Source organism: Phyllostomus discolor, chromosome 3 (assembly GCF_004126475.2).
Source record: "Phyllostomus discolor isolate MPI-MPIP mPhyDis1 chromosome 3, mPhyDis1.pri.v3, whole genome shotgun sequence".
Lineage (NCBI taxonomy): Eukaryota > Metazoa > Chordata > Mammalia > Chiroptera > Phyllostomidae > Phyllostomus > Phyllostomus discolor.
This window is the reverse complement of record NC_040905.2, coordinates 132,547,627-132,571,693: the sequence shown is the minus strand read 5'-3', so window position 1 is coordinate 132,571,693 and position 24,067 is coordinate 132,547,627. Positions and strand designations below refer to the sequence as shown.

Genomic DNA, 24,067 nt, shown 5'->3' with positions numbered 1-24,067 from the left:
ACAAACACATGTGTATATACACACACACCACAAATACCATACACTAAACATAATATACAGATGTGCATACACCACATATACAACATACACAATACAGGCACACACATGCACATGGACCACACACCATGCATCACATACACAATGCATGGTTCTCCTCACAAAAAGCTGCCTAAACAAAAAGTTGATGCCTGAAAAATCGCATCAACTATTTAATTGATGAGGATCTTTCATATTAAAATTTAACCTTAAGATTCAACTGCCATGTGCTTTTAAAGGAAACAGTTTTAGAGACATCTGAGCTCACTTTTACATGGTGGTACCTACTGCCGGTAACGTTTGTGATTTTAAATCTTGAACAGCCCTGAATTTTGAAATGTAGCCTAGTTTGGGATGCTGCAACTACAACTATATGGGATGCCTCAAATCAAAGCTAAGATAAAGTTAACAAGTCTTAACTTCAGAACCTTTAAGCAAGCAATGACACTTTTGAAACTAACAGGTTTGTGGCTTTTTCTTTACTCAACTTCTTTTTTTTATTACAAAAGGTACATTTCTGTGTATATTTAAACAACAAAGAAAAAAAGCATCTACACACCTAAAAATTAATTCAATATTCCTAAATCTATTTTAACTCATTTTAAAATACTACATACAGAAGCCAGAATGCAGAGTTAAGAATGGAGTAAGGTGTAGAGAAGGGGATGGTGAAGAAAAACCCTTAGACAATTATTTGTCTGTTGTGTGTAAAGCAACAGGAATCCTGGGAGATACAAGAAATCAATAACAACTTTGCTCATAACTGATCTTTGGGACATAGGACTTCCCAAAAGCCAGATTCCCTGCTGAGAAGCACTGGGACCCTGGAAGTCCCACCTCTGTGTCATCTTGTTGACAAAGACACAGGGCCAGTCTGCACTCAGGGTGGTTAGAATAAGCAAACAAAAATACAGGACACCCAGTTAAATTTGAATTTGAGATCGACAGAAATTCAAACTATTTTTATCTGGTACCCCTACCTGCATCTCTAACTCCTCTTCCAGCTCTCACTCTCCCAGTGTGTGAAATGAGGGACTGAACCCTCTGTCCCAACTAAGACATTTCATGCTTTAGGACAGTCCAGGAAAAGGGAGATGCAGGAGTGGTCATTAAGTGTCTCTGGCAGGGGAGCCAAGTACCCCACAGCTGTTTACCGGCAGTGGCTCCCATTTCAAAACACTGACCTTCAAACAACGAACACAGCAGACCCTTCACTCGGTTTTTTAAAACCACTGCTTCCAACCTCCAGGCAGCCCATCTCCTTGCACCATCTTTGACATCACCCATTTGGAATTTGTCTGTAACCCCTTTTTGGTCCACTGAGGTCCCACTTCTTGACTTGTCAGAGAGGAGAAGCTAACCTGGGGTCATGGAGGGTCGGTAGCATCATGGTTGTCTGCTGCAGTAAGTGCACATCCACTCTCAGGCCAGGTGAACACTGCCTGAGCCCTGCCTGTCCTGCTACTGGTAAGTGAATGTTCTGGACATAAGAACTAACCCTGAGCACAGACCAGGCCCCTCAAGTGCTTCTAGAACCACCCTTGGGAGCCTCTGCAGGGTGTATGAGGAGGGTGTCTGACTGCCCCAACTTCTGCAGAGGGATGGCCAGCAGACCCAACCCTCCAGCCCCCACAACAATGAGGGTGTCCAAAGGGTGGGCTCACTGACACCTGTGTTAAAGGGAAGAAACAGGCTGCAGAACAACTTGTGTAAATGAAATCCCTTATGAAGAATATGCATGATAAAAACCACTTCCAAGGGCAAACATATTGGAAAGGTAGGGGCTTGGGTCAGACTCCCAGGCTGTGGCTACAGGGGCAAGGTGGGGCCAACAGAATGAAGTAGATCCAGCTTCTCAGGAAAATGCCCTCCAGAGTCCCATTAGAGGTAGTTTCAAGTGCCCTGTGTGAGGACTGCTGCGATGGACTCACTCCAGGGGTCCTGATGGTTAATCCACCCAAACATTGCCCCAGGGCACACACCATCAGGGGAATCCTCTTGAGGACTATACTTTCTGAGGCTTGGGGCCAACAGGATGCCTGCTGGCTCTGTCCTGGACCATACCTAGTCTAGGAGCAGAGAGACACAGCTACCTTGTCCAGCACTAGGGGTGCTGTTCTTAGGGGCACAGTGGACCTGAGCACTGAGAACAGCCACTTGGACGCCAAGACCCATGCCCACTGTGGAGCCACCCCATCCTGCAGGGCCCCACAGAAGGCCATTCCCAAACCATTTCCCTACCAGTAAGACCCTTGCCCAGCCTCAGGGCCAGCATCCTGGACATTCCCATAGTTTGCAAGGCAGTGGGCCCCTCTGACTCTCATCTAGCGGGTGAGGTGATGGCCACAAGGGCTGGGACTGATGGGCACTGTCACTTCCAGCTTTCCAGCTCAGCACCACTCCTCACTTAAGTTTAGTCCAGCCCCTGTGCACTCTGCTGACTGCTCAGCCCTTGCAAATACTCAACAGGCTTTCCCAGTAGGATGGGAGGCAAGTCTCAAGGTTCTGAAGATAAGGGAATTGGCAGGCACCCACCAAACACAGGGCCACATTCAGGGGAGTGTCATCATGGACATGACAGATTTCACTTATGGAGATAAAGAGAAGCCCAGGTGAGTCAAGCTGTCCTGTCTCTTCTTAGTGGCATTTAGATGTCTCTTGGCCCTCAGGTTGCTGGTCACCACAGGCAGCAGGCCTCCCACCCAGGGGGATGAACAGCTGAGGGCTACAGTGGGCAGGAAGTGCAGTGGCCAGTGAGCTGAGCTACAGGAGGTGCCAAAATGGGGAGGGGGTGCCAGCAGGTGCTAAAGGCAACTGCCCCTCTTTGTTCTGGCCACAGAGTCCTGACAGAAACAAGGAAACTTCTATGACAGTAGTCCCAAGTTGCCAACTGGGACAGCCATCCACTTGACCTTGGGCTTCAAGTACCCTATAACTATCTCAGCAAAGACCCCAGACCCAGAAAACAGTAGGAGGGGGCAGGCCTGCTAAACAGAAGGGTCAGCATCGCAGGGCCAGAGAACAGCTTGCCTAAGAGGTTGCATGATTGGTAAGTGAGCCACTGGGACAATGTGTACTCCTGCTGGCCACTATACACATGAAAATTCAGAGGTGAGTTATCAAATCTGAATATTACAGTATGAACTAGTCCTGTGAGGTGGGAATAAAACTAAGTTACTATGAAGTAGAGAAACTGGGTCAACTTCAGGATGTTGACCTTCTGTTTGATGGAATCCCTGGGTGAACCCCAGGCCCACCAAGAGCAAGACATCTTTGTGGGGAGAGGAAAAGAGGAGAGGCACAACTTTCGGCTACAAGATAAGTAAGGTCTGAGGATCTGATGTACAGCATGGGGACTAGAGTTTGTAACAATATATTATATACTGAAAATCTGCCAAGACAGTAAAAGTTCAGTGTTCTCACCCAAAATGGGGGTAACCATATGAGGTGATAAAGGTAATGGTGGAAATCTCTCAACAATGTACAAAGACATCAAATCATTATGGTGTATATTTTATATGTATTACAATTTTATTTGTCAACTATACTTCAAAACAGCTAGAAAATAAAACTAAATCTTATAAATTGTTTAAGGAGAAGAATAGGGCCTTTTTGGACACGCATTTATGTGGTGCACACCAGTGTGTGGACACACACAGTGTAAAGTACGTGTGCCTGGTGGTGCATCTGCAGCCATGTGCCTCCTTGAGCAGCGCAAAAGTGTGTCTGGCCCACTCAAGAGGACATGTGCACAAACAGACACAGTGTTCTCAGGGCATTCCAGAATGGGTGTTGTGAAAATGAATGGTCACACTATGAATGTGATTAGAAAAAATTTTCTGTTGACGTGAAATCCTGAATTTCTCAAGGCTTGTGTTATATTTTCAGAATTCTTTATTATCATTCTTAAAATAGATCCAAGTGGAAGTGGCTCCCCATATTTTTGCCTGAGGTTGCCCTACTCTCTGCCTCCAGAGGGAGCATCTGTAAATAATAATTTAGCATCTGTAAGTATCTGAAGGTATGAGTAATCAGTTGGTATCTATAAGTAATGGTTTAAACATCTGTACAGGAGGATGCTCCATTTGCAGAACAGTGTTTAATATCTCAAACTGGAGCTAACCCTCTCTGGTCCATGCCCTCAGCCTGGCTGGTAAGGCTGGTGTCTGCTGAGTTCTCCTCAAGGGCCCCCACAGGGGTCAGAATCTCCTCATTCTGGCAAACCACACATTCTATACAAGAAGCCCCACAGGCTCTCCTCTTGTGTGGCGAGCAGTAACTAGTAGCTTAGCTGCTAGTCTGCAGCAGGGAAATGTCAGGATACACTGGAGGAAGGCTGGCTCATGAGCCCGCAGTGTCCTCCCAAGTCAGCTGTGCACCTGGGTCCCCACTTAGGGTGTGACACTTGGGCATGTGAGTAGCTGATGACAGGATGGCTCTGCTGCTCTGGGAAATGGCTATGGGGCCTCAGTTGTTCCTCCTAGTCAGTGGTATAGTGGTGGCTCCATCTCCAACCCATGAGCCTAAGGTCTCACCCCTGGGATGGTCCCAAAGGAGGAAGGGACTAGACAGGGCCCTAGGGGCCTTAAAACTACACCTGCACAGGGACACTCAGAGCAGCTCTGGCCATAGATGCCAATGGGTACCCTTCTCAGCAGAAGGGCTGCAGGCCAGGTTAATGTACATTATTGGAGGGTCACATTAGAAGAGGAGGTGCTGGAACGGCAAAGACACCCCCACCCTGGCCTTTAGATTAAAGGGGTCCTGAAGTGGACATCCCCTTCCTGCCCCTGGTGGCTGTGAGGTAGGAGGCACTCAAGCAATAGTGTCAATATAACCTACAGTCCACAAAAATCTGTGAAATGGGAGGCTGGGCAGGATGCCCTCTACACTCTTGACAATATTATTTTAATTATAAAAGTAATTTTATGCTTCTGAAAAGCAAGTTGGAAAATGAAGTATAAAAGTAGTAGGAAAAAAATACTCTTACACTTCTAACATGTTGGCATCCTTCCTTCCATTAGGTTTTCTGTGGGAAAACATAACACCAACTATCATGCTACACAGATAATGTTAAATCTTGCATTTTTCCCCATTCAACATATAATAAACATTTTCACATATCATTAAAACCTAGTTATAAATATCACTGCTGATGACTACATAATTTTCTATTGTGAGTATATCATAATTTACTTAATCATCCCCTTAACTCTATCATCTAAGAGTCCAAAATCCTTAATATAGTAAGTGTTTAAATGTCTTTTTCTATGTTTTTGAACCTGCTCCAGTGGATTTTTTAACAGATACTCTGAATAGAGACATGGTTGCTTTAAAACTCAGAAGCAGATTTTGGAGCATTTACTCCAGCAGTTTCTAGGAAATCAGCTTTATACAGATGTGAAATACATACCTCTCTGTCTGGAAGCTCTGGGAATTACAGCCTTCCACCTGGATTAAAAGCCATGAGAGACTCACAAGGTTGCTTGGAAAGACAAATATGACCCAGAGTAAATGCAGTCCAAGGTCATATAAACAGAAATACTGACTCTAGACCAAGGGAGGTGAGGGCTCTCTCCCTAGGCTCCACCACACCCTGGAGAGCATCACCCTGGTGGGTGCTTGGGGGTGGGGCCTGGAGACCAGCTCTATGCTGCAACCCTCCTGGAGGCAGCCGGAGAAAGAAAGGCTGGCTGGTTCTTTAGAGCTACTGTATCTCAAGAAAGGAGGGGTTGGTGCTCTCCAAGGTCCTGTCCTACTGGAAAATTCTGATCTGTTCTTTGCCTCCCGCCATCACCAACCAAAGACAAGAAAAGCAAAGAATAGGATATGGAAACCTGGATGGGCTCTGGCTAGCCCCTGACCCAGACCCCAGAGGCCACAACTGCAGGATGTGAGACCTGAGGCAGGAGCTGCACTATGGCCCCAGAGGTGAATGCCTTCTGTTGGGTCCCCAACCCCAAGGACACCAAGGCCATGAGGCTAGGAGGACACAAGGTGGGCCTCTGTGGACACTTTAAGAGCAGCCAGCACTAGCCAAGGGGCAGTGAGCATGGTGAAAGGACACTGACCATGCCAGACCACCTCCAACCTAGCAGCATGTTCTTGTGGTTACTGAGCTGCTCTGAGCATCAGTATTTCCATGCTTATGTTGGGATCCCACTGGCTCACAGAGCCATCTGAGAACCAGATGAGGTGCACACACAGAACTCACGCACAGGGTGTACCAGGGCCCTCCATTCATCCAAGGGGCACTCACTGACAGACACTGCAGAGCACAGAATTAATTATATCTCATCTGTAAGTTCCACCCTGAAGATGGGATGTGCCCAGAAGGACCAAAAAGGATTCTCTTGCCAAGCAGTGGGTAAGAAGGGCAGACTGCCAAGTTGCATTGAGTGACTTCACTGAGAGCCTTCTCCTTCTCTAAGTAGCAGTGCATCAGGCCAGTGCTGTGATCGCACCTCTTCAGGGATGGACACTCAAGTACATCCTTCTGCATCCACTAGGACAGACCAGAGGTCCCAGCACAGGGACTGTCTGCACAGGGATCTCTCAGGAGTTTAAGCACATACCTGAATCCTGGAATTCCAGAGTATCAGGAGGAACATGAGAGCCAGGAGACAAGCTGGACAGCTCTGAGGCCACCTAGGTCTCCAGCAACTGGCTCCAAGTGAGGCTGGTGATAGACTGGCTCCTAGCCCATAGTTTCAATGGGGGAGCAGGCCTTGAGACCTCTGAGAGCTGTCCAGGCCCCTAAATGATATGGAGGCCCCATGGAGAACGCAAGTCGGCAGAGAAGGGAGCGCCAGCAGGGTGACTGCAGCAGGCCTGTACTCGGACAGACATCAAGCTGCTTCCTCCTTTCCCCAAAACCTCATATCCAGCTGGCCATGGCCCCTGCTGCAAGAGGTGGCCAGACCACACATTGAGGGTCCAGGAGAGGGCATCACTTGTCAAGTCATAGGAGGCAAAGGATCCCATACTCAGTGTGTATTGCTTGGGACTTGGAGGCCCTTCCCCAAGTACAGAACCAATGAAGGGGGTCCAGCCATTGCGTAGGGACACCTAAGGGTCTGCAAGGAGCACAAGGCTGAGAGAGAAGACTGGTGTGTAGCCTCCATTTCCATTTGTGAAAGAGGAACTGGACCAAGTGCTCCCTGGGACGTCCCACTCTCACATCCTGCTCCAACAGTGCAACTGGAGGACAGGGGCCAGAGTGGACAGCATAACACATGCTCATGGATTGGTGGGTGGAGGTCAGGGGGAGGCTGCACATCCTACCAGGAGACTTCCCAGCCTCAGTGTTCACAAAGCCGGGCTGAGAAACCCCAATCTAACCACACATTATTTCCCCTGATGTGCCTGATTCGGGGCCAGTTTCAATTATTAAAGTTATTTCTCAAACTGAACCCACATCTTCTGGCTGGTGTGGCTCAGTGGACTGAGTGCTGGCCTGCAAACCAAAGGGTCACCTGTTCAATTCCCAGTCAGAGCACGTGCCTGGGTTGTGGGCCAGGTCGCCAGCAGGGGCTGCATGAGAGGCAACCACACACTGGTGTTTCTGTCCCTCTCTTTCTTCCCTCCTTCCCCTCTCTCTAAAAATAACAAAATCTTAAAAAAAAAAAAAAAAAAAAAGAAAAGAAAAGAAAACCTTTGTCCACTGAGAGGAAAGGAAAATCACATTCCCTGGGGAGCTGGACACAGACACGAGAGGGTGGGACTGGTAACCAGTTGGGGCCCTGGGAGACTGGCTTCACAGCTGCCTGTTCCAGGGTATCTCCTCGCCCAGCCCAGATGGCCAGAGGGACTTCTGAACTGAACCCCTTTGGTCACTGCCAGTACTGCCTTCAGGAGCCCACAGAGATTTTAGAGAGTTGGGGCCAGGGGGCTGTGGGAGAGAGGAAGGGACCACACAGCACACAATGGGCAGATCTGGGCTAAGGACAGAGGCCCTGCCTGGCTGCCCGAGATCAGACAAAAAACATTTGTTCCTGTCCTTTGAGGTGGAAAGCCAGGTAAAAGGTTCTCAGACCCTAGTCCCATACCCAGTTGCAGCTCAGAGAAAGGGTGAAATGTGGCTCAACCTCTAGCTGCGTAATCACACCACTGCCTCACATGTTCACCTCCACATCTGGGGCAGGAACCAAAACACAAATACCTGATGCCTGCACAGTAGGCAAGTATAGGGGTCCTGGCAGACAGGGGCCCAAGCGAGGCCCATGCCAGTGCCAGGACAAGACCAGGGCTGGCTACACAAGCCCCCAACGGGGATCAGAGGGTCACCATGATGACACAGACCCTAGGAACCTCGAACCCAAACAGCAGTTAATACTTCCACCCTCTAGCAGTGGCAGGTAGAGCTCAGGGCAGGAGCTCCTTCCAAAGAGGCCGGCAAGGCAGAGTGCTAGACACTCCCCTGTTGTCCCCCCATTCCCCAGGCCCCCTCCAGAGCCTCCCCTCAGGGACCCTAGCTGGTCTCTGGTTTCTCTCCACCTTGCCCCTACACACAGGGCATACAGCACTTTGAGAGAATTTGGTAAAGTAGAGAATGCCGTAGCCCTGTCTGGATGATGCCGTGAGGATAAAATGGGAACTCCCACTCCTGGTCTACAGTCCAGGTACATCCCCACCACATCTGCTCTCTGAAGTCACCTGTGGCCACCACCCTGCTCCCCATGAGGTTGCCCAGAACTGCCCATTGGGCCAGCCAGTGGTATATGCTGCCCAGTGGTGCAGGGACCCAGCACCTCTCTGGGTGCTTCATCCAGATTCTGGGACTGGAGACCAGCACCCCAAGGTGCTAGGCTGAACAGACTGATGGGCTCCCTTACTTGACAGGTGAAATGCCAACCCCCCAACTCCCAGAGGCCTATGTGCAACACCCTGGCCTTCTCAAACCAGGGATTCCCAGCCATTTAGGCCTTGAATGTGAGCACAGTCTGCAATTGCAAATAGGAACTGCACAAAACCATCAGGGCTGCTCACTATGGTTGGAGTGGAGAGTGGAGCAGGGAGGTTCCCCAGATCTGGGCAAAGCCCCATGGACCAATTATCAGTGGGTGACCCAGGCCAGCTGCTGGCCCTCTGCCAGACAGATTCTCCTAAGCAGACCCAGGTCCAGTGCCCTTGGGAGCTGCTAAGAGAAGAGGAGGAGATGACAGAAAGTGCCTGGTGCTGGGTGCAAACAAGTGGCAGGAAATGCCCCCCTTTTCCCCCATTTTTTATGAGCTGTAACTCCAAAACAGCTGGTGAGAGATTAGCCAGAGTTGTTAGGAAATTCCAGGAAAGAAACTCCACAGCACCAGTGGCAACTAATCCTCCAAGTTTCATAAATGTAGGCAGAAGGAAGTTAAGGGAGAACTCACCTCTTGTCTAACATGCACCCCTATGTTGCTTCATGTGGTGTTATAGGTTCCCTCTCCCCATAGGGTCTGGGATGCTCTCGGGCAGCCCCACCTCTCCCTCCCCAGCCTTGTTCATCTAGGAGGCAGACTGGATCAGGCTGCAGTTTCTGGATTTTGTCAGGATGCCAAGTGTCATACTGCACCAGAACCCCAGGCCTCAGCCTCTCCTGCATAAAAATGGGGCCTGAATCCCTACGTCTGTCATCCCTCTTGCCAAAGGCAGGACAGCCCAGGAGATGAGGCCTGGGCAGAGAGGCCCATGCCCTGCTGGGACACACTCATGTTCCACTGTCTCACTGCCCTTCCTGCTCAGCCTAGTTTCCTGGAGATTTATACCTACACTCTGCTGTAATGGGGTTTCTAAGGGGAAAGCATAACAAGTGGCAAAAGCATCAGAGTTCACATAGCCAGGCTATGGATTACTCACATGTTGGTCTGGAATTGTTGCCCACAGGGGTTGGGGGGATGGTCAGGGACCTAAGCCGAGTCTGGCTGCCCCAGGCGTTGGCGTTGATGGGGCGTAGACCTCTCCAAGTCCCATCTAGATGCTCACACTGTCCCACTGTCTGGCACTGTAGGACCCATGCCCAGTCCACAGTGTTTCGGGTGTAAGAAGGAATAAGGTTCACTCTGCACCTCTGTGTGGAACAGAAAATAGCACCATACTTAGGGCACCCATCCTAGGGCGCACACAACCAGAGGCTACCCAAAGCTTTCCTGGGGACACAGCTCAGGCCAGGGAGCAGTGCTGACTTGTCCTACATGTTTGGTTCTCCCAGGACCAGCCTGCCTTGTTCCTGGTTCCCCCACGATCATTCTCATCAATGAAGGGGCACTGGTGGGGGAGCTCTGGAACAGACATACCACTGCCATCCCTGCTGTCCTGTTGACCTCCACAAGCTGATCTCTCCAGACTCAGTCTGCTGGTCCTCCCAATTAAAACAACCCACCACCAAGCCCTCAGGGGCAGGGGGAAGATCAGAGAGCCCACGTGCAGCAAACCTAGCAGTGCTCTCTACCTGCCCCATCATGGCTTTATCAACAGTCAGGGTGAAAGAGGAGATCCACACACAATATAAGGAGCTCCCCCACATGTATAGAGACAATGCCTAGCCCAGGGTGTGACAGAGGCAAGACTCTACAAACACTTATGGTTAAAAAAGAAAGCAGCACCCCTCCCCCAAGCATGTAGATACACACTCCAGTCACAGGACATCTTAGAGGCGTACAGCTGAGTGTGTGCCTACTGCATGCACGAACACCTGCACCCTGCTCATCTGGTTCTGGAAATTCAGTCCCCACATGTTAAAAGGTGATGTTTTTTAAAAAGAGTAAAAGTATTAGCAATAAACAATCCAAAAAGGAAATTACAAAAATGATCCCACTTACAATGGCATCCAAAGGAATAAAATACATAGGAATAAAATTAACCAAGGTATGAAATACTCATACATTCAAAACTCAAAAACATTACTGAAAAAAAATCAAAGGCCTAAATCTAAGTAAATGGAAAGACATCACATTTTCATGGATGTGAAGACATAATATTGTTAAGATGTCAATAGCACCCAAGGCAATCTATAATACAATCTTCCGTGCAATCCTTGTTAAAATTCCAACAGTCCTTTTTGCAGAAATGGAGAAGCCAATCCTCAAATTCATAGGGAGTTGCAAGAAGCCCCGAAAAGCCAAAACAATATTTTAAAAAAAGAACAAAGTTGGAAGTCTCACACTTCTCAAAACTTACTACAAAGCTACAGTAATTAAATCAGTATGGTACTGGCATAAGGAAAGACGTATAGACCAATGGAATGGAACAGAGCCCAAAGCTCATGTATATGGGCTCACCTCACATAATTTTCAATGAAGCCACCAAGATTTCAATAGGGAAAGAATATTCTTTTCAACAAATGGTGTAGGGGCAATTGGATATTCACATGCAAATAAAGGAAATTGGATTCCTACCTCAAATCACATACAAAAATTAAGTGAAAATAAATTAAAAATTACATATAAGGGCTAAAACTATAAAACTCTTAGAAGAAATCAAAGGGGTAAATCTTCATGACCTTGGGTTTTGCAATGAATTTTTAGATACTAAACCACATGCATAAGAAACAGAAGAAAAATCGAAACTAAAACCTTCTATGCATCAGTGAACATTATCACAAAACTGGAAAGACAACATACAAATGGGAAAATATTTACAAATCATGTATTTGATAAGGGTCTACTGTCCAGAATATATAAAACACTTATAATTCAAAAATAAAAAGACAAATAACCCAATTTACAAATGGGCAAAATGTTTCAGTAGATATTCTCCAAAGAAGACATACAAATGGATAACAAGCACATAAAAACATGCTTACCACCTCTAGCCATTAAGAAAATGCAAACTGAAACCATAATAAGAGATCACCTTACACTCGCTAAGAGGGCTATAATTCTAAAAATGGAAAATAACAAGTATTGGTGAAGATGAGGAGAAATCAGATCACTCCTACACTGGCGGTGAAAATGTAAAATGGTGCAGCTGCTGTGGAAAACTGTTGGTTTCTCAAAAAGGTAAACAGAGAGCTACCATATGACCCAACAATTCCTAAAAGAATCAAAAGCAGGTGTTCAAACAAATATTTGTACATGAATGTTCATAGCGGCACTGCTGACAATAGCCACAGGTAGAAAAAACCCAATGCCCATTGACAGGTGAATGAATACACAAACTGTGGTCTATCCATACAATGGAGTGTCATTCCACCACAGAAAAAAATCAGTGAAGTCTGGTTTATGCCACAACATGGATAAACCAAATTAAAACAAACAAACAAATAAAAAAACATTGTGCTGAGTAAAAAAAAAAAAAAAAAAACAGACACAAAAGCATAAAAGGTCTCACATTGAATGATCTCATTTATATAAAATGTCCAGAACAGATAAATCCATAGGGACACAAAACAGATGGGTTTGTCCAGAGCTGCTGGAAGAGGATGGCAAGTTGTTGTTCAATGGGTTTGGGGTTTTCTTTGGAGGTGATAAAAATGTTTGGAAACTAAATAGAGGTGATGGTTGTACAACATCCTGAATGCACTAAATGCAATACTGTGTACAATTCGCATGGTATGGCAATTTCATGGTATGTGAATTTCACCCCAATTAAAAAAAAAAAAAACATAAAAGGCTGGTTTCTCCATTTACCTGGACAAACACCACAAGAATCTTCAGTTTTTATGTTCTGAGGTCAAAGCCAGCCATTGATTGGAATTCTGTTTTTCCATGGATGACCCATCAGTTTGAAGGGAAATGAACAAACACTAAAACCTTAAAGCACAGGGCCAAGTCCCATTCCAGAGTGCATGGTTTGGGTCACCTACCATGCCAAAAAGCTGAGAACCAAAGCAGGTTGCAGTAGGGGAATAAAAATGGAGCAAGAGGCGAAGAGGTGCTAAGATAAGACACAACTCTATGCAGGAAGTTGGCGGGACACTGGGCATACCACAGATACAGAGGGCACTACAGAGAGCCCAGCTTCTTCGCCTAGCACTGGATGCCACTTCCTGCTGTAAAGATGTTTCCATCCACGTTGCATTTGTGAAACCATAGGCATGAATGGTTGTCAGCACCTGATATTTTTCAGGCCCCTGAGCCAGAATAACTTTAGCTGGATGCCATCCCTGTCCCTGCACCTTGGTGGAGGAGTGTCTCTCTCCAGAGGGTGAGGAAGCAGGGCATCCCTCTCTGCTACAAGTGGGAGGACAGGGTATCCCACTTGGCCTACCATCCAGGTCACTGTGGAAACCAATAAGAGGATGACTGTAAGCAAACCAGCCCCAGTGTGAGCCCTGGAGCAGTATTATCACATTGGTCATTTAGAAGCCAAGTGACCACTCTGCTTTCCCCACACCAGGAATTTAGAAGTTAAGAGTCTTCCAGCACATTTCTTCCAGCGGAACATTATTTCCTGGCCAATACTCCCAACAGCAGAACTACACATTCTTTGAGAATAAGGCCCTGCCCTGTGGCCAGGCGCCATGAGCACAGAGGCAAAGGGATGGCCCCAGAAGACAGGGTCCATACCAAGATCCCTAAACCTTTGTCCAAACTCAGGCCATCAGCAGCCACACCTGAGCCCAAGTGGCCCCAAACAAATGTGGGCTGCAGTGAAAAGGCTCACACCAAGCAAGCTTCCAGCCCCATATCTTTAATAAAAGCAAACAGTCTGGCAATGAAATGAGCCTAACTCCAGGTAATTCCCTTGGCGGTTCACATCACTTGGAAAGGGCCCACGGACAGGGGACCTCTGCTCTGCCCTCTAGAAGTTGGCATTTCCCTACCTTCTCCAGAACTCCTTAAAACTACACAGTAAGCATTTCCTGTTTTAAAATGATTGTTATCTCTAAACACATCAAAAAGGCCACAACTCCATCTTGATGGAGATGGCCCTATCCCTGGTATTTAGGAATCTCAGGTTCTAGGATTTAACTGTCAGATCTGATCACCCAGATTGCAGCGTTGAAGCTTGACCCCTGGCGGGCCCTTATTTCACTCCAAGTACACACATGCTCCACTGGCCAACAGAGCTGGCCATGAGCCTCACTGTGTCGCCAGGCACCCGAGAGAGACAAGCACCTCTAGACGTGGCTCTGCCCCAAGAATATTAAGACTGGGTGGGGTGGGGGACATGGTGAGAGCCCACAAATGCCAACAAGTCCTGCGGGCAAGCCCTGGGGGACAGAGACAGGGCCCTGGCAAGGAGGGCAGGCAAAGCCCAGACACATGGAAGAACACACAGGGACTGGAAGGGATCCATGCCGGAACCTGACACCTTTTCACCACCTATTCCCCCCGCCCCCATCCCACCCAGCACCTCTTACCTGGGCAGTGGCTTCTGTCCTGCCCTTGTCACCAACTGTCCCCATGGCAGCCAAAGGGACCTTGCCAAATCCTTAGTCCCCTCCCATCACTCCTTTGCTCAGAGCCTCCAACATGGCTCCTGCCTCCTGTCCACAATGCAGGCTGTTCCTGATGTGGCTTCCTTGCCCCCACCCCTATTCCTGCCCCCACAATGCTTCTCAAAACACTGACAGGGCTCCCCAGGCTGGTCTGTAGCACCCAGTCTACAAGCCTGACTTCCACAGAAGAAACCCCATAAGAGACAAGAGATCTACCTTGTTATCCCAGGAAGCCTATAGCCTGTATGGCACCCCACACAGAACCTGTGTCACACAAATGTTTATCAAGGAATAAATGAAATTTCTGTCACCGAAGGACTTAACAGCAACTTCAGCTTTCAAACTTTTTAAAATCGATTTTACCGATTTGTCTCCGAAAACCCTCAAATTCAATAGAACAGGCAACTAAAAGAGGGCCAGAAAGCTTTAGGTTATCTGTTGCTTTAACAGAATCGTGCCCATTTTCCAGAGGCAGATACTTTTCACATCATGATGGTGACAAGATGAGCCACCTGGGTCATTTCTTAGGGCAGCTGGTCCACAGCCGCCAGACACCTTACCACAAGCAAGGGTGGAGTAAGCACATGGGGTCAAGTGGAAGACACAAGAAGCTGTCTAGCGCTTGGCCCAAGTGGCTCTGTTGCACCCTAACTGGGGAGGAAGGTCCCCAAGGCCATCATGGTGCCATCCTTTCCTTACAAACATACAGACAAGACAACTCACAAGGTGACTGGCAAAATCCATCCCTTCCCAGTCAAAGCCTACTCCTAGGTGAGGCCCAGTCAGTGCTAGTGATAGCTGAATGGACTGACAAGGTGTCACTCAAGAGTGGCCAGCCACAGTCGATGGCGGTAGAACATGTATTCCTGGTGTTCTGACTGACCACAAGTCTAGCTCAACCCAGCAGAGAGACCTCCCCAGAGAATGTGGGAAGGAGTGCTCAGGGTGCTAGGGGGATCACACCCTGGGAGCAGACTCTGCCCCTATTAAAGAGCTGTCCCAATCATTCTTGGCTGGCATACTTTAATAGTGTTAATGTGGGTAACCTCAGAACCCCCTGTCCAATCCCTCCAATATGTGTGCTGTAGAGATGTGGTGGATCACAGTGGAACAAGACAGAGCCTGTCACCTTTATAGTTATGTTTATATTTATAGGTACTATCTATGGCAAATGATAGTAAGGTCCTACTTCAAAGAATGATACAAAGCTTCCTTCTAAAAGAAATATTCTGGGGAGAAAGGAGACGGGAGAGTGAAAGGCACTGTAGGTGCTGGAACAGGAAATGGACAGTAAGGGGGAAAACTGGGGAAATACATCCTCTGAGGCCTGCAGTCTGGATTATGTACTGCCCAGCGTTTCTGCCTCAAGTTTCCAGACTCACAGTATGAGCTACTGAGAGACTAATTTCAGGGGAGGTTGGGGATGGAGAAACTATTCCATTTTTGTAACTCTTCTGTAAGTCTAAAATTCTCTCAAAATAAAAAGTTACAAAGTATTCAAACTTTTAAAAAGTGAGTTGAGCTGTTGAATACTAACTAAACAACAGTACAAGTGGTAAATGGATCTGGAAAGAGCAGTGGGTCATCCAGGAATATCCAGAGATTGGGAAACACAGGATCATGTCACACATCTTCCTGTTACAGAGAAGAGCCTGGCCCAGGACTGTGAGGGCCAGGTGTGTGTGAGTGGAGGAGGAGGGAACTCCAGGAGGGGAGGCAGTCCAGCCTCAGGGCTCACTTCTGCAAGTGACACTTGATTAGATGTAGAGATGTGCCCGTGCCCCCTCTATAGGGGGAAAGCCCCTTTCAGACCCCAGTGTCATTCCATATAGGTGGACACAAATCTGTGCTGATCGAATGATCTCTGCCTGCACAGGATCAAATCAAAGACTTCAGACAGAGAAAAAAGACATAAGAAGATAAGTCTTCCCACAAATATCCCCTTTAAAGTGTCAAGATGCAATTCTCCCAAGCCTCTCTCTGACCAGGCCAACCCAGTAAATACCACCAGCCCCTCAGGCAAGCCCCCATCCCCAATTCCCTGCCCACCCCATCTCAAAGTCTAGTGCAGACCAGGCCTTGCCCATCCAGTGCCTTGGAGAGGGCCCCTGGCAAGCCAGACAAAGGTCCTCCCAAGGCCCTCACACCTCTCTTAACCTGGGCACTTGGGAGCTCTGCAGGCCCAAGTGGAGGCAGAGAGGAGGGAGTGGCCCCCTCCACTTTCAGGGCACTGAGGGCCACCTTCTCAGCATCTGTAGAACTGAGGAGATGAGGGATCAGATGGGAGCTTTCACCCTTAGTCCAGCTATGAACTTGAAGAGGATGCCAACTTGTGGGTGTGCATAGCCCAGTGCTCACATCCAAAGGCTCTGATGCTCTGGTGGGGGCAGGGGTCTCTGCAACCCTGGGAGGCCCAGGCGATTTCAGTAGGTGTTCCCACGCCACAGAGTCCCAAACCCCCCATCACTGGGGTCCCTGTTAGAGGGACTCGGGTCAGGCACCGACCAGTCTTCTGAACAGGCCCTGTCACATTTGGCTGCCTGGCTTGCCACATGTGAAGTGGCAGGACTAGACCCCACAGCCCACAGGGATCAGGGACCACACACTAGCACATGCCCCTTTCATGCTCCCAGCCCTGTTCCTGGAAGCCTTGGAGGGCATAACCCCCTGGCCAGCCCTTAGCCAGCCCTGCCGAGGCCCAAACACATGAAAACCTGTTGGAGCAGTTTGGGCAGCAGTGCCACCTCTTCTTCCTCCTCCTCCGTTTACTTCCAGGTGGGAAGGGACCTCGGCTTTTGAAACTAGGGGCAGGCCCAGGTCATGGCCATGGGCAAGGGATAAGCTTCACCTCCCCAAACCCCTCTTCCTTAGAGAGCATAAGGTTCGAGTCAAAACCGGGGTGTCCTGGTCTGGGGCAGAGAAGAGGGGAAAAGATAAACGTACTCGCCAGTGGGGAGGCAGCAAAGCCACAACACCTCTGCCCACACAGACACCATTCTGTCACCCACTCTCAAACGCGGACGAACAAGCCTCCGGGTCCAGGAGCCCGCGGGGCCAGGAAGGGGTCCCGCCCGCGAAGACAAGGCCCGTGAGCTCCGGCCGCTGCGCAGGGTGGGCGCGCCGGCCGCCCCCTCCCGGGGCCCGTGTCCGCCAAGCCCCGCCGGCGTCCGAGCCCACCGCTCTCTCCTCCCCTGGCCGCGCGGGGAAAGTTCCTGCAACTTCGCGGGGGAAGCGGAGGTCGTCCTGGGCCTCGGAGCCGGCCTGCGCCCTGCCGTCAGTCGCCAGGCCGCCGGCGCCCCAACTCTCAGCCCGGCCCCCGGGCCCGCTTTGTGCGCGGTGGAGAGGGGCGCCCGCAGGCCTGGCCCCCGCCCCGGGCACAAAAGGGCGCGCGGCCGGCAGCCAGCGGGGTCGGGCCTGCGAGGCGCACCGGCTGGGCCGAGCTGGGGCCGGGGCCGGGACCGGGGGCCGGGCCACGCTCACCTGCCGTGGAACCAGTCCTTGCATGCGTCGCACTCGATCATGAAGCGGGTAACGTCGTAGGGCAGCCGGCAGACGCAGTACACCGGCACCGTCGCCATGTTCACGCCGCCCGCCCGCCCGCCGCCCGCGCTGCGCTCCGGGTCGAGCCGGGCGGGCCGGGCCCGGCGGGCCGGGCCGGGCGGGGGCCGGGCGGGCCGGGGCCGGGGCCGGGGCCGGGGCCGGGGCCGGGGCCGGAGACGGGCCGGGGACGCACGACAGCCCGCGCGCACCCGCGGCGCGTCCACACAAAGCGGGGCGCGCGCAGGCCGCGGGAGCCGCCCGCCGGCCCGAGGGCTCTGGGCGTGAGTGTGCGCGGGGCGGACGCGCGGGACACAAAAGGGAATGGACGCGCGGGGGCGGCGGGCGGGGAGCCGTGGCCCCACCGAAGGGACCCCCGGCCGCCGAGCGGCCTCTACGTCAGCGCCCCGGGTGGCGCCGCCTCCGCCCGCGGTCTGGCCTATGCTCCCGCCGGGGGAAGGCGGGCCGGGGACCTGCCCAGGGAGAAGATGGGCCGGGAACCTGCAGGGCAGAAAGTGGGCCTCAAGACCCTTCAGAGGTCAGGTGGGCCAGGGATACCTCCGACGGAGAGGTGGGCCGAGAACCTGCAAGAGAGAAAATGAGCCAGGGAGAAGGTGGGTCCGGGACCCTTGACTGGGGGAAGAAGGTGGGCCAAGGATTCCCTCCAGGAAAGAAGGTGAGCTGGGAGACCCTCCAGGAGAGAAAGTGGGCACGGCGACCTGCTTCGGGAGGTGGGGATGGGGGAAGAAGAGAGACCTCCCCGCCTTCCCCGAAGACCCCTTGCAGGAGAAGACAGACGGGGTACCCTGCCAGGAGGTGGGCCAAAATATGGTGGGGGAGAACATGGGGAGGCACCTGCAGGGACGGGGGGACGGGGACATAGGGTGGGGAGTCGGGGGGGCGGTGAGAAGGTGGACTGAGCTCAGGGTGAGACCCCCATAGAATGTCCTTTCTCATAAAGAAGGTAGAGGAGACACTATTTCACTATAACTTTGTTCTGATCCAGCAGCGGGAAGGGGTTCCTATAGTCCCTTCCTTTCAGCTCCCTTTCTTCCTGCCTTACCCCTCATTCCTGGCTGGAGACACCCCACCCTCCTTTATACTACCCCTGGACTTCCCTAATGCTCAGCCCTAGAGGAGCATTGGCACAGGTCAGCTGTTTAAAAAAAAAAAAAGTGATTATCTAAAACTGAGCTGACCAGGAACACAGGTCAGAGGGCCCAAGCCTGGGTGACCTAAGGAGCCCCACTAATAGCTGCGTGGGAGGGTCTTTGATGGGTATGGGCCGGCCCCTCAGCTAGCAGGGATCGTTTTTCAAGATGTCCGTTGGCAGACCCTTCCTGCCCCTCCCAACTGTTGCATACTGTGTCCTCCATGCCCCTCTCAGGAGGCCAGAGCAGAGTGAGGTTCTAAACTGAACTAAGGAACCTTAGTGTTCCCTTACTCTGTCCCATCTTGGCCATTCAAACTCAGAATTAGAATCCTGGGGCAGGAAGTCTGGTCCAGACCACAGCGGCATCCTTGATAGGCCCCCAGCTTTGCCCAGTGGCCTCAAAGAGCCAGTTGCTCTACTTGCAGGCTGCTCAGTTGAAATCCTCACTCCTGAGTTAAAATCTGCCCTCACATAGTCAGCCATCCTCTCCCAACAGGTGACCCATCCACCACAGCCTCAGCAGTGCCTTAGCTGTGAGATACAATCATGAGGAAGATGAGAGTGGAGGAAAGAAGCTGGGGAAAGAGGAAGGCAGGAGAGGGATAAGATTTCTCCCCCACCCTTTTCACACCTTGGTGAGTGGCTCAGGATCTGGAGCTAAGGCCTTCTTACCTGAATTCCAGCTGTCATCCTCCCTTCCTAAGTCTTCTCCTGGAGACAGCCTGTATGGCTCTGAAAAGGGACTAACTATTGGACCATTGATACCCTGGAGTAAATTAGAGCACATAAACAGTGCTCAGCCTGCAGGTCAGAGTCTATAAGGAAGCCCAGAAGGCCTGCCTGGGCACTGCTGCTACCTTCCCCTCCCATAGTACTGAAGCACTCACACCAGTAGGGTCCACATCCACTCATGTGTGGTCCACTGAAGTCAGGAACTTCTGGAGGCCGCTGTGGTACAGGAGAAGCACCCTGACTGTGGGCAGTCATCTCTAACACTTCCATTTCCTTGTTTACAAATGATAATAGTTACTTAGCATTTATCAAATGCTTATGAAGTAGGTACAGTGCACTGTGCTTAGCTCTTCCCAAACTAGGACCAGCATTCCCCCAACTGCTTCTAAAGCACTTAGTATTTCCTGGGTGGTGATTACACATTCAACACTCACATTGACACCTTAGGTGTTAGTGCTGCCACTTTATAGATAAGTATATAGATAGGTGTCATAATTGGGCAGGATTGGTGCCATTTCCAGAAGTGAAACTGAGGCTCAAAGGAGTTAAATGCCTTATGAGGAAGGCCAGCTGGCTGGTGAGATGGGGAGCAAGCCAGGAATCCAGACTCATAAGTGCAGAGCCTACACCACCAGGGTACCCTAAACATGTTACAGAACACACGGCGGGGGGGACCTAGGACGATATACTATTATTGAAAGAAGGCCCCAGGTCCGTTATGTCCGCCGCCCTAGGAAAGACGTCTCTCAATGCCAGAGATTTGTGAAAAGGAAAGAAAATGTTTATTTAATGTTATACTAACTTAAAGTAGTGACCTAATGTCTTTATCAAAAAATCCTAAAGTCCCTAAAAACACCCACAAACACACAGTCCTTCCTTCCTTCCCCCTTTGCCCAGTCTAGAGTACTGTATCTCAGGAAAGGAAATAGAAGTCCATGGCTCAGGCAGTCCTCTGGTTCTTCTCAGTTAGTAATCCCTCTCGACTGGGAGACCTCCCTGGATTCCTGGCACCCTCGGCTGAGTCTCCAGGATCTCTGGTAAAACCAGGTGGTGGTTCCCTCTTCTAAAGCTGTGGGGGTCCCCACTCTGCCAGGCCACGTGGCTCTCTCTCTCAGGGCTGCAGGAAGGGAGAGTCCCCACTCTGCCAAAACTGCATGGTTCTCTCCTCCAGGGCTGCCGCGTGGTTCTCCCTGTCTCAGGGCTGCAGGAGTCTCCACTCCGCCAAGTCCGCGTGGTTCTCCCCCAATGGCTGCTGTGTCTGGGTTTAAATCCCCCGCGCCAATCTTCTTCTGCAGCCCCATTTCTGACTCCTCCAACACTTGGGCACACTTGCCCTCAATCTGCTGTCTTCTCCAGCTTTTCTGGTCGCCATCGTGGGTCTGGGTAGGTGTCACCCCATGTCATGGAGCCAATCTTCTCCGAGCTCCCACGCAGGCGCTTTAACTCAGGGGACCTGCCTCTCAGGTCCCATCTTGGTGGGGGAGGTCCCTTTCCATCCCCCTGGCCTTGAGCATGGCCATAGCTATTTAGCATATCTAAGTGACCAGCCAAAGGCTACAGGTATGCTAAATGACCATGCCATGGATTAGCTGCAAAGCTGCCCTGCATGTTCTTGCTCTGTGCGCCCCTTCCCCCAACTCACACCTGTGGGGGAAGGGGTGAAGACACCTTAAAATCTCCTGGACATCTTGAGTTCTGGACCCCATTTCAAATGCCTATTTGGGGTCCCCCCTCTTGGCTGCACCCTGTAACAAACACACAGAAAGAATAGACCAGAAGCCTGTAATCCCACTCCCAGTCTTTCACTGCTGACCTTGGAGAATCTACCTGCATCTGGAAATGTTAAGTGAGACTGCTGTTATTCAGAGCTCTTCCATGGCTGCCTGCTGACTATAAACTAAAATAAACCTTGATAGGGGCCCCAAACTCCTCCTGTACTGGGCTTCTCTCTATGACTTCCCTGTTGTCTCCCATCAGAAAGTCTTTTCTCCATGTCCACCTTCCATCTGATTCATTTACTTAAGGAGGTAATAGCACCTACTGTGTGCCCAGCAGTGCTGTAGCTGTTTTGTAGTCTCTGGGGAGTACTAAGCAGTCCATAGTCCTCAAGAGCTCATATTGCAATAAAGGGAGACAGTGACACATGTGCAAGTACTAGTGGATGGGGTGCCACAGTGTCCAGGGGAAACCAGCCCAGGGTGGGGGGCAGACAGAGGTGAACTGGGAGCAGAGGCCTGGACCAGGCAAGGCCACAGAAGGAAGGGAAGGACAGCAAAGGGAACTTCCCTAGAAAGGAGAGGGCTGGTGGCTTCAGAGGTCCGGGCCACAAGCATACCTGGAACTCTGCTGCTCTGAGCTTGGTGACCTCTCCATGTGGTCTGCCTTTGCCTTAATACCCATTTGTCAAGTTTGCCCCACCCTCCAGGGCACAGCATCCAGAAGTCTGTGAGCATCAAGACCTCCCCACCCACCCCAAAGTGTCCTGGCCTGCTTCAAGGGTCAGGAGGTGGGCTCCTGATCAACATGGCCCCCATGCCGCCCATCACCCTGGTGTCCCAGTGAAGCACAACTGTAGTACTCTGCATCCAGCTGCAAGCATTTGAGACCAAGACATGTTATTTACCTTATTGTTTTAAGGAAAACAATATATTCCAGTACATGTTTATTGAGTCACAGAACAAAGTGCACTGAATGCTAGTGCAGGGATTTTTTTATGATGATAACACACCATAAAATTTGCCATTTTAACCATTTTAAGTGTACTGTTCTGTGGCATTAAGAACATTTAAATTGTTGCGCAGTCATCATTATCATCCATCTTCAGGACATCTTCCCAAACTGAACTTTGTGTCCATTAAACACTAATGGAAGCACTCACCATTACCCCCTCTCCTCAGACCCTAGAAACCTCCGTTCTGCTCTGTCTATAAATTTGATGACCCTAGCTGCCTCATGGAAGTGGGACCATATAGTGTGTGTTCTTTTGTGATTGGTTTCTTTCACTTAGCTCAATGTCCGCAAGGTTCGTCCATGTCATAACACGTATCAGAACTTACATTTTTAAGGCTGAATAATGCTATTGTATGTGTGTGTGTGTGTGTGTGTGTGTAATGTTTGGTTTATCCTTTCATTGTTGGATTTTTTTCCTGTGAATTTTTCTTCCAAGAACATGGATGTACAAACATCTGTTCAAGGCCCTGCTTTCACTTCTTTTGTGTGTACATAGACCCAAAAATGGAAGTGCTGAATCATATGGTAGTTGTATTTTTAACTGTCTGAGGAACCACCGACTGTTTCCCACAGCAGCTGCACCTTTTTGTATCCCACCAATGGTGCACAAGGGTTCTCATTTCTCCACATCTTCATCAACACTATTTTCTCATGTTTAGTTATGTGTGTATGTGTGTTTATTTTTTACTATAGCCATCCTAATGTGTGCAAAGTGGTGTCTCATTGTGGTGTTTGTGTTTTGTTTTTTTGGTTTCACTGAAACTCCATAATCATTGTGGTTTTGATTTACATTTTTCTAATGATTAATGATATTGAGAATCTTTTCATGTGCTTACTAACCATCTGTATATCTTCTTTCTTTCTTCCCCCTCTCCCTATTTTCCTTCAAAGAGTTTTATAGTTTCAGTTTTTAAATTTAGGTCTTTAATCCATTTTGAATTAATTTTTGTATATGTTGTGAGATAAGGGTCCAAATCCATTCTTTTGCATGTGGACATCCAATTTTCCCAGCACCACTTGAAAACTCTGTCCTTTCCCCACAGAATGGTCATGACATCCTTGTCAAAAGTCATTTGACCATATGGGCAATGTCTGTTTCTGAGCTCTGTTGTATTTCATTGTATGTCTATTTTTATGCCAGTACCACACTTTTGCTTATGGTAGCTTTGTAGTAAGTTTTGAAATCAAGAACTCTAATCCTCCAGCTTTGTTCTTCTTTTTCAGGATTGTTTTGGCTTACAATTCCATATGAATTTGAGGATTGGCTTCTCCATTTCTGCAAAAGGAGTTACTGGAATTTTGACAGGGATTACACTGGATCTGGTAGATGGCTTTGGGTAGTATTGACATCTTAAATATTAAGTTTCATGATTCATAAACATGGGATGTCTTTCCACTTGTTATGTCTTCTTTAATTGCTTTCAGCAATATTTTGTAGTTTTCAGTGTACAAGTCTTTTATCTTCTCAGTTAAGTTTATTCCTAGGTATTTTTTATAGTATTGTAAATGAAATTGTGTAT

At 49.6% G+C, this 24,067-nt stretch overlaps 1 protein-coding gene across 2 annotated transcripts in view; it reads right to left on the bottom strand.

Annotated features, from left to right (window-relative positions):
• Positions 1-18,056, bottom strand: part of PHF2 (PHD finger protein 2) — an 82,690-nt gene extending 64,634 nt beyond the window's left edge. Inside the window, exon 1 of one of the 2 annotated variants that reach the window (XM_036021463.1) lies at positions 17,876-18,056. In XM_036021463.1, the coding sequence (XP_035877356.1) occupies positions 17,876-17,973 (98 nt within the window). In that variant the 5' untranslated portion in view covers positions 17,974-18,056. The remainder of the gene's footprint in view (positions 1-17,875) is intronic. The other variant, XM_028531527.2, reaches the window with a different exon arrangement.
• Between the last annotated feature and the right edge of the window lie 6,011 nt (positions 18,057-24,067).